Source organism: Apium graveolens, chromosome 10 (assembly GCF_009905375.1).
Source record: "Apium graveolens cultivar Ventura chromosome 10, ASM990537v1, whole genome shotgun sequence".
Taxonomy (NCBI): Eukaryota; Viridiplantae; Streptophyta; class Magnoliopsida; order Apiales; family Apiaceae; genus Apium; species Apium graveolens.
Genome location: NC_133656.1, coordinates 192154470 through 192172343, shown reverse-complemented (window position 1 = coordinate 192172343; position 17874 = coordinate 192154470). Strand labels below are relative to the sequence as shown.

The 17874-nt window shown below is 34.1% G+C and overlaps 1 protein-coding gene and 1 non-coding gene across 2 annotated transcripts; one reads left to right on the top strand and one right to left on the bottom strand.

The window, feature by feature from the left end:
- Positions 1-1371: 1371 nt before the first annotated feature.
- On the top strand, positions 1372-1478 carry LOC141694431 (small nucleolar RNA R71). Its single transcript, XR_012563738.1, has one exon. It is a non-coding gene; the product is annotated as a small nucleolar RNA R71 (small nucleolar RNA).
- A 12348-nt stretch (positions 1479-13826) lies between these two features.
- LOC141691507 (uncharacterized) lies at positions 13827-14612 on the bottom strand. The gene has a single exon (XM_074496243.1). The coding sequence runs from the start codon at positions 14610-14612 to the stop codon at positions 13827-13829; it is 786 nt and encodes a 261-aa protein (XP_074352344.1).
- Between the last annotated feature and the right edge of the window lie 3262 nt (positions 14613-17874).

Genomic DNA, 17874 nt, shown 5'->3' with positions numbered 1-17874 from the left:
AGCTTTTTAAAGATCGACAACGGCATCAGATAAATGCTTGCTCCCAAATCACAAAGGCACTTGTCAAAAGTTAGATTGCCAATGGTGCAAGGAATGGTGAAGCTTCCTGGATCTTTCAGTTTTGGTGGTAACTTTTGTTGCAGAACCGCGCTGCATTCTTCCGTGAGAGTAACGGTTTCAAGGTCATCCAGTTTCACCTTCCTTGAAAGAATAGTCTTCATAAATTTCGCATAACTAGGCATTTGTTCCAGAGCCTCAGCGAAAGGTATATTGATGTGAAGTTTCTTGAACACCTCCAGAAACTTCCCGAACTGTCTATCCAGCTTTTGTTGCTACAATCTCTTAGGAAAAGGTGGTGGAGGATAGAGCTGTTTCTCCCCTGTATTAGCCTCAGGCAGAGTGTGTTCAAAAATAGTCTTCTTTGGTTCCGCCACTTTCTCCTTTTGCTTAGATTCTTCATCTCTAACTTCAGCTTCGACTTCTTTTGCCTTTTCAGCATCAGCTACTTTTCCAGACCTTAAGGTAATAGCCTTGAATTGCTCTTTAGCTTCCTTCCTGCCTGGTACTTCCGTGTCACTGGGAAGAGTGCCAGGTTGACGATTGAGCACTGCATTGGCTAATTGACCGATTTGATTTTCCAAGGTCTTGATAGAAACCACCTGACTCTTGCACAACAGCTTAAGTTCCTCAAAATCAGCACTAGTAGGTGCAGCTGCACTTCCCTGTTGAGGATATGATTACCTTGTAGCATACTGCTGTGGTTGCTGGAATCCAGGTGGGTTAAACTGTTTACTTACTCCTTGCTGATATGTTGGCTGAATAGCATTCTGATTATTCCCCCAGCTGAAATTTGGATGATTTCTGTTATTAGGATGATAGGTCGCTGGCACAGGCTGCTGTTGTCGCTGATAATTATTCACATATTGAACAGATTCGTTGACAAGAGAACACTGATCCGTAGCATGAGAACCTGCACAAAGCTCACAAACCATAGCTATTTGATTAACTCCATACGTAGCCAGAGAATCAACCTTCATTGATAGCGCTTGGAGCTGGGCTGCAATAGTGGTGGCTGCATCAACTTCCAGAATACCTGCTACCTTGCCTGACGTCATCCTCTGAGTTGGGTTTTGATGCTCATTTGCAGCCATCATCACGGTGGCTGCATCAACTTCCAGAATGCCTGCGACCTTGCCTGACGTCATCCTCTGAGTTGGGTTTTGATGCTCATTTGCAGCCATTGTCTCTATAAGATTATACGCCTCAGTATAGCTTTTAGCCCATAAGGCTCCTCCAGCTGCTGCATCGAGCATGGGCCGAGATTGGGCCCCCAAACCATTATAAAAACCAGTGATTACCATCCAATCCAGCATCCCATGATGTGGACATTTTCTCAACATTTCCTTGTAGCGTTCCCAAGCCTCGCACATAGATTCTGTAAGTTGCTGCGCAAACTGAGTAAGAGCACTCCTCATAGCAGCAGTCTTTGCCATTGGATAAAACTTCACCAGAAACTTTTGCGCAAGATCTTGCCACGTAGTGATGGACCCAGCTGGTTCAGAATGTAACCAGTCTATAGCCTTATCCCTCAGTGAGAATGGGAAAAGCCTCAACTTGATAGCCTCATCAGTCACGCCATTATACTTAAAAGTGCTGCAGATCTCGACAAAATTCCTTATGTGCATGTTGGGGTCTTCAGTTGCCGCTCCTCCAAAAGAAACAGAATTCTGCACCATCTGAATAGTGCCCGGCTTGATTTCAAAGGTGTTAGCTTGAATAGCCGGATGAAGGATGCTTGACTGAGTGTCATCAATTTTAGGCCGAGAAAAATCCATAAGAGCTGGATCAGCTTGAACAATACGATCTCCCATGTTTACTGGTTCTTTCTGCTCAGTTCCTGAATCTGAATCCTCAAAATCTAACTTCTCCGGAGTATCAAGAACTTCGTCTTTCTCCTCAGCTGTATCTAAGGTCCTCTTGCGAGCACGAGAACGAGTTTGCATAAACGCTTGCTAAAGTACCTGAAACACAACCGAAAAGAGTAATTAACTACTACGTCCTAATCACTGAGTCCTAATGACCAATGATGGTAAGTACATAAACTAAAAAAATACGCCGAGTCCCCGGCAGCGGCGCCAAAAACTTGTTAGGGCGAAAACATGCACTAATATTCACGCAAGTATACGCGTTCGCAAGTAATATAGAATACTTTCTAGTTCGTTCCCTCAGAGACTCAGACTAAGTTATTGTCTAATTAAACTCACTCACCAATGTATGACTACTTCTCAATGTTAAGATAACACTTAAAATTGTTGATTAAATATTAATTATAATTAACTACTTAATTAACCACTTAACTAACACTTCAATTTATCAATAATAAAACACTCATGAGATCACAACTTCATTATTACTTCCTTCTATAGCCATTGTTATTACCTTTAGCATGTGATAGTGATGACATTAATCGAATAACACGAAACTGATAAAAGCCAACTTTCATTGTACTAATACCATTCTACCAAGCATCCACAATTAAGATAGAAGCTGAATAGTCATCAATCATGTTGAGTTCCTATATGTCTACAGAAATTGACAACACAACGATTTAAGCACAAGTTATCCCTTTTGATTACATAGGGCAAATAAAACTGTTAGAGTTACCCACTAATCATGCACAACGTACATGAACCTATGCTAGCATGGCAAGTTCTAAATCTCAAGATCCACCGTCGCTTCACAAGAGATTAACACCCTATCTTATATGTTCGCGACGCACATAAGACGAATACGCACAACCAATACTAGATATCATGCAATCATCACACACTAAAGTATTAAACAATTAACTAAAGAATTCCATAATAAATCCGTTGCAACCCCATGATCACGATTAGCCCATAATAGAACTTATCGCCATCATGGGTTCATATGAAATCATGATAAACAACACAAGAAAATAATAACTAAACTAATTATATTAAAACAGAGTACGTCACAAGAGTAAATAAGTCAAAGCAAGAAAACTAGCATCCAACGTTACAACGAAACAAGAATCACAAGAAAATATGCTTCCTCTTCGTTGCAGTGTGCTAAATCGGTCTTCTTCCTTATCTCCTTCGCTTCTTGCGCCAAACACAATCTAAAACATAATCTCCTTCATATTCTTTTGTGAAAACGTCTCAAATCTACTTATATAATAGTCCCATAAAATTCAGATTACATAGAAGTTGGAAGCCAAACAGAAGTAGAAGTCTAAAATAATTTATCCTTTTCCCCGACCCTGCGCGGCCGCTCAGCATTTCTGCGCGGGCGCGCAAGGCTGCTGCGCGGCCGCTCAGCATTGCTGCGCGGGCGCGTAGGACCCTACTGGAAAAAATCCAGGTTTGCTCTGTTTCTTCGCTGTAATCTGCCCGTTCTTTTCCTCTCACAATGGTGAACACATGCCAAGGCTTATTCTTGATGATTTCTCCTCCGAAATGCAACTAATACCCTGAAATGCATAAACACTAGAAAAACGCATCAAATACACAAAATACTTGATTTCAAGACACCAATTTAAGCCATTTTAAGACGTTCTAAGTGGTATAAAATACCACTTATCAGTATCTCCCAGTGTTATATAGTATCAGACACCCCAATTCACTCTAATATGTTGACGTATGGATAAACTAACATTTACGAGTCACTTGTGGTGATATTATAGTACATCCTGACCACATTCAAATAGTAGTTTGTAAGACTTCTAAACCATATTTGAATGTCGTCAAGCTATATTCTTTAGTATCATAAGTAAAACTCATTATCAGGTAGTCCACGATTACATGTCAAATGAAAATTTATAAAACCCATTACACACATATCAGCGGATCAGAATGGACTTACATGTATGAGATACTAGATAACATATAGGAGATAAAGAGATTGGATGATTTTTCAAAGACCTCGTCATTGTTAGAGATAAACTGATATAGTAAGGAACATAGTGATGATATATTACGTGAAAAACAATTGGGAAACTCTTTGTATTGAAATAAAGCAGTACATCTGTTAATAAAAGAAAGCAGCTAACTTAAACTCCTACAAACCATCTAAAACTATTGCAACATTCATGTTAATTTATTCAAACAAATAAAACAAAACAAATAAATAAAACATGTTTATAATTAACTCCAACATGCTCCCTCTTAATTCTAAACATGTTCCAGGTTCCTGACTCCTAGCAAAGTCCTCATCTTTTCAAATTTTACAGCAGATAAAGCTTTTTTCAATATGTCTGCTCGCTGTTCTCTTGTACTTAAGTGTTAGATCACTATTAAACCTTGCTCGACACAATCTCTTATGAAATGATAACTTACATCGATGTGCTTGCTTCTACCATGAAAGACTGGATTTTTCACGAGTTCGATATCTGATTTATTATCGATATAAAGAACAACTAGACCAGCCTTTATGTTCATAATCTGACTTAGCACTCTTTGAAGCCATATGCCTTGACATGCTACAGTGGTGGCAGCCATAAACTCGGATTCACATGATGATAATGCCATGCATCTTTACTTCCGTGAGACCCAAGTAATCAAGCTTTTATCAAGGTAGAACGCCATGCCACCTGTGCTCTTTCGATCCTCAATACTCCCACCAAGATCACTATTAGAAAAACCAGTTAGTAAGTAACAATCACGGCCTTTTGTGTAAACCAAACTGTAGTGTATAGTGCCTTTCACATATCAACATATTCGCTTTATTGCATTTAAATGCATCATGGTAGGTCTCTCCATGAATTTACTGTTTCACAATATAAATCCGCATCTATTTGTAACTTGAGTTCCATAGGGAACTTCACAGCATTGCAGTCGCTCAAACCAGCTCTGTGCAGTACCTTTTTTGCATACGCCATCTATTTTATCTCGATACAGCCATTTTACTGTGCTACTTCCAAACCCAAATAGTAAGACAACTTGCCAAGATCAGTCATGTCGAATTCACGGCTCATTTCCCCTTGAATTTGACAATGACTGAAACGGAGGTACCCGTGATAATCAAATCATCCACGTACACACCAACCAGTAACAACTAAGTCCAGTCCTTTCGTGTATAAACAGCATGTTCATAAGGACATTTGATGAAATCCAAATGAAGTAGACACTTGTTCAATTGAGAGTACCATGCTCGAGGAGCCTGACAAAGTCCGTTGAGTGCCTTCAATAGTTTAAAGACTTTCTATTTGTGCTCAGCTTTGACATAACCTTTGGGTTGTGAAACGTATACTTCTTCATCAAGGACTCCATTCAAGAAAGTTGACTTTATGTCAAGGTGATGCACCTCCCATTCATGTTTTGTAGCTAAAGCTAGAAGCAAACGTACCGTTTCAAGGCGAGTAACTAGGGCAAAAACATCATTATAGTCAATGACAGGTTGTTGAACATATCCTTTCACCACAAGGCGAGCTTTATGTTTAATGATTTCACCCGAGGTATCTCGTTTCAGTTTAAACACCCACTTGAGAGTTATAGCCTTGTGACCATGTGATAAATCTGTCAGTTCCCAAGTGTGATTCTTCTCAATCGTTTCAATCTCCATATCCATGGCTACTCGCCAAGCTTCAGTTTTGATGGCCTGTTCAAATATAACAGGTTCATCTATATCTGAAAAGAGTAACTCCCCATCCATCTCTACAACCTCCATAGTTTTATAAATGTCTGAGAGAAGCCTGAATCTATTTGATTCACTTTCAGTTTCTGAAACACTCGAAACAGAGATAGGTGTAGATGGTTGTGACATCGAAGCTGGTGTGTTTGGCTCCTCATTCTGAGATGGCATAGTTGGCTCTATTGGAATAATCTTAAATTTAGTTATTAATTATTGGTTTATTTAATTATTAGATATTTTAGATATTTAGCAATAGATTAATTATTAGAGAAAAAATATTATTTTAGAATTGTTTAGTAGTGGGGTAGTGGAGTAAATTATGGACATGTAATTTACCCATTAATTAGTAGTGGTTAGTTTGAGTAGTAGTTAGTTTTAATATGTTTGTAAAGCCTACTTAATGACTAGTTTACCTTGAGTTTTATAACAAAAAAAATAGCAGTACATTTTCTCTGCAAAATGTAGGTGTCTTCTTTTTTCTCTATGTTTTTTCAACATGCTATCAGAGCTATATGTTCTAGGGCTTGTGAGACTCTTATAAAAATACATACATTTATATATATATATATATATTAAGTATTTATCCGTGATTTACAATGGCATCAAAAAAAATCTCCATTTATATTGAATGAGGTATCAAAATGAAAGCATTCTTGATAGAGAAGCATGGGAAAAAAAGAGAATCAAGAACAAAAATCAAGGAGGAACATGAGCGGTGAAAATAATGAGAAAGATATCATGGCACAAGTGGCCGTGAAAATTTTTTATTTTAGAAGTGTGGGTGAGAAGTGCATCCTGGAGAGAAGTACTCCAAAAGTGTTTTTGATGAGAAAGTGCATCAAAATTGATGGTGGTGAGAAGTGCATCACATGCGAAGAGAAAGTGCTTTGTAAATTTAAGATTATGGGGGTGAATGGTGGAATAATCTTAAATTTAGTTATTAATTATTTGTTTATTTAATTATTAGATATTTTAGATATTTAGCAATAGATTAATTATTAGAGACAAATATTATTTTAGAATTGTTTAGTAGTGGGGTAGTGGAGTTGTGGAGTAAATTATGGACATGTAATTTACCCATTAATTAGCAGTGGTTAGTTTGGGTAGTAGTTAGTTTTAATATGTTTATAAAGCCTGACTAGTTTACCTTGAGTTTTATAACAAGAAAAATAGCAGTACAAGTTCTCTGCAAAATGTAGGTGTCTTCTTTTTTCTCTAAGTTTTTTCAACAGGCTCTTCATTCTCATTCTCAGAGCTGAAATCTGGAAATACAAGTGGCTGTTGCAGAGCAGCACCTGCGGTATGACCATGGGCTGACCAATCCCAGCTTTTGCTTTCATTAAATGTTACATTACGAGAAACATGAATACGATCTGAGATGGGGTTGTACAGGCAGTACGCCTTCGTTCTAGATTCTCTTCCAAAATGCACCAATAACTGACGTCTATCATCATGTTTTCGAGTAAGAGTTGATGGAACTTTTATATAGAAAACACATCGAAAAACTTTCAGGTCTGCAACACTGGGTTTTTTTCCAAACCATACTTCATGAGGAGTGACTTGTGAGAGAGACCTTGTAGGTAATTTGTTAAGAATATAGACTGCATGATTTACTGCTTCGCCCCAAAATTTTACTGGTACATCTTTCTCTTTTAACAGGCTCCTTGTCATGGATGTCACTGTACGATTATGGCACTCTATAACACCATTTTGTTGTGGTGTGTAGGGCGCTATATAGTGCCTGAGAATTCCAAAATTTTCACAGAAGTCTTCGAATTTTTTGGATCAAAATTCGCCTCCACGATCAGTGCGAAAAACCTGTATAGTATTCCTGGTGCCATTCTCAACTAGCAATTTAAACTGCTTAAAATAACTCAGAGCTTCATCTTTGGTTTTTAACATACAAACCCACATTTTAAGACTAAAGTCATCTACTAATAACATGAAATACTTGTTAGCGGCTGGGTGGGGGTGATATAGGTCCACAGAGATCACCGTATATTAATTCCAACACATGTTTAGCAACAAAACTAGAGTGCGAGAAAGACTTACCATGTTGTTTTGTCATGAGACAACCGCTGCATAATTCTTTTGGCAAGATGGTTGAGGGAAAATTGTGTGCCATATTATTTCTCTTCATCAATTGCATGGCCTTGAAGTTTACGTGCCCGAGCTTCAAATGCCAAAGCCATGTTTCCTCTTCTGCCCTAGTCAATAAACAGACCTCTTTACTATTCTCAATATATATCTTATAGAGACGATTTGTAGACCTCTTTACATGCATTAATAGTTTTCCACAACTATCATAAACCCATAGACTTTACCCATTCAGGACAACTCAATTTCCTTCTTCTGAGAGCTGGCCAAAGCTTATGATGTTACGAGGTAAATTTGGTATGTAATATACTTCATGAAGCTTTCTGGTCTCACCATTTCTATAGACCATGTTTATTGTGCTTTTTCCCTCGATTTTAACCAAATTTCACTTGTCCTCGTATGGTTTTATCTAGTTTCTCAAACTTTTCTCAACACCCCGTCATATGGTTTGAAGCTCCATTATCAAGGTACCACATATTCTCTGCAGCCTCCTGTCCAATCAATTTTTGGCCTTCACTAAAAATGATCATGCCGTCTTTATCACCCTCAGTCATAGCCATCAATAGAGCAGATTCATCATCGTTGGTTAGTGTCAAATTCACCTCCCCTCGTTGTACTCTGTCCCTCCTTAGCTTTCTACACTCAGCGGAGAAGTGCCCATATGCTCCACAATTAAAACATTTTACCTTGCTCGTGTCAATTCTGTTGGAAAACCTTAGAGAAAAAAGACACCTATAATTTGCAGAGAACTTGTACTACTATATTTCTTGTTATAATACTCAAGGTAAACTAGCCATTATATAGGCTTTACAAACATATTAAAACTAACTACTACCCAAACTAACCACTACTAATTAATGGGTAAATTACATGTCCATAATTTACTCCACAACTCCACTACCCCACTACTAAACAATTCTAAAATAATATTTTTCTCTAATAATTAATCTATTGCTAAATATCTAAAATATCTAATAATTAAATAAACAAATAATTAATAACTAAATTTAAGATTATTCCACCATTCACCCCACTACAAGAAAACAAGGTTAATTACAACTGATTTAAATTCGACTGGGGTTAACTTCGACTGCAGGCGGTCAAATTCCTTGGACACGACTAAATTCGACGGGCTTCGGTCGAATTCAAACGGTCGTATTTAAGCAGTCATATTTACAACCAATTTTAACCGAAAACGGTTGAAATTAAAACGGTCGAAACTATACCGGTCGAATTTGGCCTCTAAATTCGACCGAAATTTTTTTCGGTCAAATTTAGCCCTAATGAAAAAGTGGAGGGAATTTTCCCGCAACATAATTTATTTGGCACTCCTAAATTCAACCGATTTCGGTCAAATTTTATATTTAAAAATGGAGGGAAATTTACCCACACTTTTTAATTTTTTCAAAAAAAAAGTGAAGGAAATTTCCCGCCCTTTTCAAAAATATATTTCAATGGAATTCTGTTGTATTTAGGATTTTTCAAAATTTTATTTTTTAATAAAAAACTTATTTAAATGTTAGTGAATATTTTGAAATTATGGATATGGGAGAAAATAAACGTTATCCAAATAACAAAAATTAGTTCTTGAAAAAATAAATTGTGCTCTAAAAAGAATTTTCTAATTTCTTTATTTGATAAAAAATAAAATTGATGCTTGTTAATTATACTCGTCAAACTGATGCTTGACTTTTAAAATGGCAAGACAAATAAAATTATTTTTGTCTGAAACTTTGGATATATCACTAATATATATATTTATTGACACACATACGGTTGGATCGATAAAAATTATTTTAAAAAAAATCGAAACCCCAATTCAGGACTAAACACTACTTAACCATACTAGTTAAACTAATATCTGACTCTTAAAATGGCAAATCAAATAAAATTATTTTGATATTAAACTTTGGTTATATCACTAATATATATATATATATATATTTATTTATTTATTGACATCCATACGGTTGGATCGATGAAAAATATTTTAAAAAAATCGAAACACCGATTTAGGACCGAACACTAGTTATATGTACTAGTCAAAATGATGTTTGACCGGTAAAATGGCAATCCAAATAAATTTATTTTGATCAAAAACTTTAGTTATATCACTAATTAACTGTACTAGTCAAACTGATGTGTGACTGTTAAAATGAGAACGGAATAAAATTATTTTGATATGAAAATTTGGTTATATCAGTAAGATATATATATATATATATTTATTTATTTATTGACATCCATACGATTGGATCGATGAAAGATATTTTAAAAAAATCGAAACACCGATTTAGGACAGAACACTAGTTATATGTACTAGTCAAAATGATGTTTGACCGATAAAATGACAATCCAAATAAATTTATTTTGATCAAAAACTTTAGTAATATCACTAATTAACTGTACTAGTAAAACTGATGCGTGACTGTTAAAATGACAACCAAATAAAATTATTTTGATATGAAAATTTGGTTATATCAGTAATATATATTTCTATTGATATCCATATGGTTGGATCGATGAAAAATATTTTTAAAAAATTTGAAACACCAATTTAAGATTCGAACACTAGTTGTATGTAATAGTCAAAATGATGTTTGACTGGTAAAATGACAATCCAAATAAATATATTTTGATCTGAAACTTTGATTATATCACTAATATATAAATCTATTAATATCCATACATTTGGATCGATGAAAAATATTTTTAAATAAATCGAAACGCCAATTCAGGAATAAACACTAGTTAGTTGTACTAGTCAAACTGATACATGACTGTTAAAATGACAACCAAATAAAATTATTTTGATCTAAATTTTTTTTTATATCACTAATATATACATCTATTGACATCCATATTGTTGGATCGATGAAAAATATTTTTAAAAAATTCGAAACACCAATTTAGGATTCGAACACTAGTTGTGTGTAATAGTCAAAATGATGTTTGACTGGTAAAATGACAATCCAAATAAATATATTTTGATCTGAAACTTTGATTATATCAGTAATATATAAATCTATTAATATCCATACGGTTGGATCGATGAAAAATAGTTTTAAATAAACTGAAACGCCAATTCAGGACTAAACATTAGTTAGCTGTACTAGTCAAACTGATGCATGACTATTAAAATGGCAACCAAATAAAATTATTTTTATCTAAAAATTTGGTTATATCACTAATATATATATCTATTGACATCCATATGGTTGGATCGATGAAAAATATTTTTAAAAAATTCGAAACACCAATTTAGGATTCGAACACTAGTTGTATGTAATACTCAAAATGATGTTTGACTGGTAAAATGACAATCCAAATAAATATATTTTGATCTGAAACTTTGATTATATCGCTAATATATAAATCTATCAATATCCATACCGCTGGATCGATGAAAAATATTTTTAAATAAATCGAAACGCCAATTCAGGACTAAACACTAGTTAGTTGTACTAGTCAAACTGATGCGTCACTGTTAAAATGACAAAACAAATACAATTATTTTGGTCTGAAACTTTGGTTTTATCACTAATATATATATTTATTGATATTCTTATGGTTGAATTGATGTAAAATATTTCAAAAAAATTGAAACACCAATTTAGGACAAATTATACTAGTAAAACTGATGTTTGACTTTTATAATGGCAAACCAAATAAAATTATTTTGATTTGAAACTTTGTTTATATCCTTAATATATATATTTAGTGATATACATACGGTTGAATCGATGAAAAATATTTTTAAAAAAATCGAAACACCAATTTAGGACTAAACACTAGGTAGTTGTACTAATCAAAATATTTTTATATATTATTATATTTACTTAGTTTATTTTTTTATACTATATTTTGAACTTTTTTAAAATTATTCTAAGTTTAGTAAATACATAAAGAAAAATATGTGAATGGTAGAGAATAAAATTTATCCAAATATTAAAATTTAGTTCTTGAAAAAATAATTATGTTTTTCGAGTTAACGTATTTTAGTTTATTAATAAGTAGTGGGCCAAAGTAATTTTGTGATGCATGAAATTAGAAAAAAGTAAACCGAGCCCAAGTTGATCACCCACAAAAAACACAGGTGACTAGGGTTTATTTACATACATAAACCAGATACAGTGCATAAAATTGACAACGGCGATAAAGTGAGAGCGGCGGCAACAAAGAGAGAGAGAGAGGCTGAGTGAGGCTACTGCCTAGCTACCATTTATTCCTCACCAACACACCACCAACAATTACAAACCAGTACCACCCCTCCCCTGCTTCTTTTCTGGAATAAAAAACAGAGAATATACTCTGAATTGAAGCCATGCTCCTCGTGTTCTTCAAGATCGAGGCCCTGAATCGAAGACTTACTAGTGTCCGATCAAAATTCCAAAAGGAAATCTTCGAAAACAAACAGAAGTTAAAACAAACAGAAGTGTTAGATCGCCCAAAGAATGTTAAAAACAAAGGAAAGAAACTTTACCTGGAGACACCAATAGTGAAGTTAAAACTGTGAAGGTGAAAGGTAAGGTGAAGTAGAAGAGTGAGTAATGAGTAGTAATGGCACCTTTGTAAGTCGCCATCACCATGTTTGAGAAAAGTGCTCGCCTAAAATCTTCTAAGTAATGTTATTTAGCTTTACTGAGATCTGTAAGTGAGGAGTTGTTTAGTTTTCACTTTTTAGATCTATTTTTTAACCCATTAAGTGTTCAGGTCTTGTGAGCTTTTCAGCTGGTCTTGTTGCTGTAGAACTTATGTCTCAAACTATTATGCTAGACCAAGCTGTTCATCAATGACATTTCTTTTTATTTTATGAGATATATTTTTACCAATGTTGCGGTTTTTTTCCAGAAAATTATTCCTCATACAGAGGCCGCTTCTGTAAAATCTCAAAATGTGGAGATTGAGGAGACCATATCACTTCCCACCAAGATTGGGAAGTTGGGGTACAAGAAGAGCACGTGGTGCAGAATTCTGAAGTTCAGGTTGATGCTTTGGTTGAAGGGACATGTAATGATCAGGTGAGCGCTTTGAGGGCAAATAATTACTCTGTGGTGTGGGGCTATGAAGTTGAAGCATAGTTTATTGGTCTGCTTGATCAGATTATGAGTAAATACCCACGCATCTTTGAACACCTTACAACCAATAACAAGAAATTTTGTAAATTGAAGCTAAACATGTTGTGCAACTCGGTGATTCACTTCACAAAAAACCCTTTGACTGAGGTTGATGCTAAGGTGATTGCTGAGTACAAAGACATATTTGCTGACCTGCAGAAATTGGGATTCAGTATAAGTTGGCTTGTTAATTGTCTACACTATATAGACCTGTTACACATTTCCCAGCCCTTACCAGAGCTTAATTCAGTTGGCTATGATATTGATGATGCTGAAAGTGAATTACAAGATCTACAAATTCATACTGATGACGCCCAAATTAAATTGTAAGATCTACAAACTCTTCATTCTGAGAAGATGCAAGAGATTCAGAAATTACAAGTCTTGGGGCTGCCGGAATGTGGGAAAACTCACCGGTTTTTGGAAACTTTCCAATTTCCGGCGATTTTTAAAAAAAAATGTTGTTCTTTAAATTTGACCGAAGGATATCGAATTTAAAATTGTATTTTCGACCATATATGGTTGAATTTAATTATTGGGCGGGTTTTTAAATTTTTTCATAAAATTTAATTGTTTGGGCGGGATATTCAATTTTTTTGTCAAAAATCAAATTCGACCACCCTGGGTCGAATTCCTCCGGTCGAATTTAAACGGTTGTAATTTTCCGGTCGTAATTAGACGGTCGAATTTAGTTAAATACGACCGAACTACTAAATTCGACTTCCTCTATTAGAACCGATTCAAAATCGGTCGAAATTAGGTAAATTCGACCGCACGCGGTCGAATTAAGCTAAATTCGACCGATTTTTTTCAGTCGAACTTGGCCTTTTTTCTTGTAGTGCCCCCGTAATCTTAAATTTACGAAACACTTTCTCTTCGCCTGTGATGCACTCCTCACCACCATCAATATTGATGCACTTTCTCATCAAAAACAATTTGGAGCACTTTCTCTCCACAACTCTAAAGGAGTGGTTCTCCCTCGATCAATTGTGCCATCCTTTCTTCATCATTCTGATATCTACAATTCTTTGTCAGATGCCCATATTTTTTGCATTTGTAGCATTGTGGCTTTCCTTTGTACCAGCAGTCTTTTTCTTCATGTCCCATCTTATGACAATGGTTGCATTGAACTTCGTTGCCTGTGCCTTTTGAGGATGAAGCTTTAGCTAATAGGAGTCCCTCATTTTTTTGTCCAATTTCTTCCTCCCTCATTGATCTCCTTTGGTCCACGGCGTGAAGTGAATTGATCAATTCTGAAACAGTTAATTTCGAAAGATCTTTAGTATCTTCAAGTGAGGAAATTTTAGTTTCATACCTCCCAGGAAGAGTCACTAAAAGTTTGTCCACAACTCTTTGACTTGAGAAATCTCCACCAAGTAGTTTGATTTGGTTAACAATGGACATCAACCTACTCCCATATTTCTTGACGCCTTCATTATTTTTCATTCTCATCATCTCAAACTCTCTCTTGACGTTCAGAATTTGCATCAGTTTGGTTTGTTGGTTGCCTTCAAATTCTTCCTTAATTTTTGTCCATGCTTCTTTAGGAGTATCACAACCCATAATAGTTCTAAAGATCTCTTCCGACACAGCCGAATGTAGACATGAAAGTGCCTTTGCTTCTCTTGCCACTTCTTCATCACGTTTTGTGATTTGGGCTGCTGTTGGATTTTGTGGAAGAAGGGTTGGCTCAACATCACTCTCAATTGCTTCCCACAAACTCATAACTTTCAAATATGATTTCATTTTGATAGCCCATAAATTATAATGATCTCCTTTAAATAATGGAATAGAGACGGAGAAATTGTTTGATGCCATGGAAAATATTAAGGATAATATTTATATGTATATGTGTATTTTTATAAGAGTTTTATAAGCCCTGGATCATATGGCTGTGATGCCAATGTTGGAAAATCTTAGAGAAAAAAGACACCTACATTTTGCAGAGAACTTGTACTGCTATATTTCTTGTTATAAAACTCAAGGTAAACTAGCCATTATATAGGTTTTACAAACATATTAAAACTAACTACTACCCAAACTAACCACTACTAATTAATGGGTAAATTACATGTCCATAATTTACTCCACAACTCCACTACCCTACTACTAAACAATTCTAAAATAATATTTTTCTCTAATAATTAATCTAATTCTATATCTAAAATATTTAATAATTAAATAAACAAATAATTAATAACTAAATTTAAGATTATTCCAACAAATTTGTCAGGACCACCACGTGTACTATATCCACCTCGATTTGACCGTTGTAACCACTCTTCTCGTGTAAGTAAAAGCTTTCCACCACTACTGGCATCGTGTTTGGACCATTCCTCCACAGTGATCAGCAATTGCTGGCTTTCTTTGTTCTCTATCTATCCGGAAATACGTTCCTCATGAGCCTTCAATGACCCGATAACCTATTCAATGGACATTGTTTCAGGATCTCCAAATTGCTCAAGAGTTGAGGCAATCTGGAGAAACATTGTTGGCACTGCCCTTAGAATTTTTTTTACAACGTATACCTCTCCAATTGGTTCACCAAGAGCCCTGATTCTTGCAACCAGGCGGTTCAATTTCAAGCAAAAATCATCCAGTTATTCTGAATCTTTCATACTTAGTGACTCAAACTCAGCTTTGAGAGTTTGAGCCTTAGATTTTTACACTATGTCAGCACCTAGAGAAGCCGTTTTGGTGGCCTCCCATATGTCTTTCGCAGTCTTACGTTCTGCTAGCGTCAACAACAGTTCTTCTGAGATTGATTGATAAATCATTGCCATAGGACGTTTGTCTGTCTTGTCATCGATGGCTGCCTTGGGGTCTTTAGGCTCTATTGTGTCCCACAAGTTGTATGCCTGCAAGAACACTTTCATTTTCATAGCCTAGGCGGTATAATTTGTTTTGGTTAGCATTGGATAGTTGAAACCAATTTGGCCTTCCTTTCCTTTGCTCGACTCTGCCATTGATGGTGTTCAAGGTTGTAGAATGTTCAGTAGGTGTTGATAGAGCTCTGATACCAGATGTTAGAGACAGATTGATATAGTAAGAAACACAGTGATGATATATATTACGTGAAAAATAATTGGGAAACTCCTTGCATTGAAATAAAGCAGTACCTCTAAAACTACTGCAACGTTCACGTTGTTTTATTCAAAACAAACAAAACAAAACAAATAAATAAAACATGTTTATAATTAACTCCAACATTCATCAAATGAAAAATCTATTGTAATAAAAGTACTTAATAGCCACATTAACAAATTTAGCTAATTATTTTTCTACCATTGATACATATTCATAGTAAAATCTAAAGTATGATAAATCATCACTTAAATATTTGATTTTTGATATCACTGGTACCCCACTATTATATTCACCAATGAATATAAACATACATGATTAAAATTGATAAATAGAAAAATAAAAATTATGAAAAAAATACTTTGCAATCCCATCTACTATATGGTTAGGATCAGATTAGCTCAAGTTTCCAAATTATTGAAACAACTCATTGCATTCAAAAATCCACAATAATACAAATAAACAATAATATGAAAGAAAATTGTATCACTAATTTTCTTGAATTAATATGCATTTCTATGCCTATGAATACAACTGTTAAAAAACGAAATCTATATAATCTCTTCATGAAACATCAATATTTTTTTAAAACATAATCTAAATATAATGATGTACCATGAACATCCTCAAATTATATTGATTTAATAAACTATAACACATTTTTGTATACAAATTTAAATATTTTTACACTATCATTGTATGAGAGGTCGTCTTCCTATCATTGTATAGAAGAATACAAAAAAAATGACACTCTTTGTTTTGTAATTTGTGTATGAGAAACATAGATTGTGCAAGTATTTATAGTACAATAGAGGATATAAAAAAATAAGTCAATAACATGTACCATTGATTTCAAAGTATAACTTATGTTTACGGGCGGATAACATGGGGGAAAAATAAATTTCATAAATACCAATTGAATTTGTGATATTTGTATAGAGGTGGAAAAAATAAAATATTATTTCTTACATATATTTAAATATAATGTAGTTGGATTTTTATGACAATAATAAAAAACACATTTTTTATTAAATATTATGCAATTTTAATTGATTTGAGATATTTATATATTTAAAAATAAATAATTTGAATATAATTCACAATGCACAATATAACTATTTTTTTGATGTTATGTACAATGTAATTAAATAATAATATGAAACACACATTTTTAAATATTATTTTTGATAGTAAAAGATTGTATATCCAAAAATAAATTATTTTAGTAGTAACGGGCATATTTTTTTAAAAAAAGGACAAGGGAAAATATTAAATAAGTAGTAACATATGTATATGTATATTTATCAAAAATATATTTCTAAAGTGAAACAATGATTTTTAGATTATTAAGATATATGTATACTTATAATTTGTTGGTGGATCACAAAAAAGACATATGGGCCTTTCTCAAACAGGACTATACAAGTGTCCTAATGATACAGTAAATGACTAATTGTTAATTGGCTCAATATAATATTATTTTAATCTCTTTAAAAATTAATTGAATAGTCCTCTAAGCTTGCAAAGTTATTTAATTTAAACTTATCTTTTATTTTTCTCAATAAATGAAGATTTGAATGTTATTTAATCATATATTTAATTGTTTGTTTGATTGGAACGTGAATGTAGTAGAATTTCTATGAAGTAATTTTGAGTCTTCTACATCCCATATGAAAATGGAGAACTACTTACAGACTTATAGTATTATGTGATAAGTTGGGCAATGAAAAACAAATTAAAATAGTCGGGAAAATTGGGAATTCTGAGAATTGAACTCCGAACCTCTCACTCCCTAAGCGAGAATCATACAAGTAGACCAAATGCCATTATGGGTGCAAATCAAAAAATAGTTTAGAACATCTTTATCACCCCAAAAGTGAAATAAGTAACATAAAAAGATTTATAGAATTCCATTGTCTGGTTT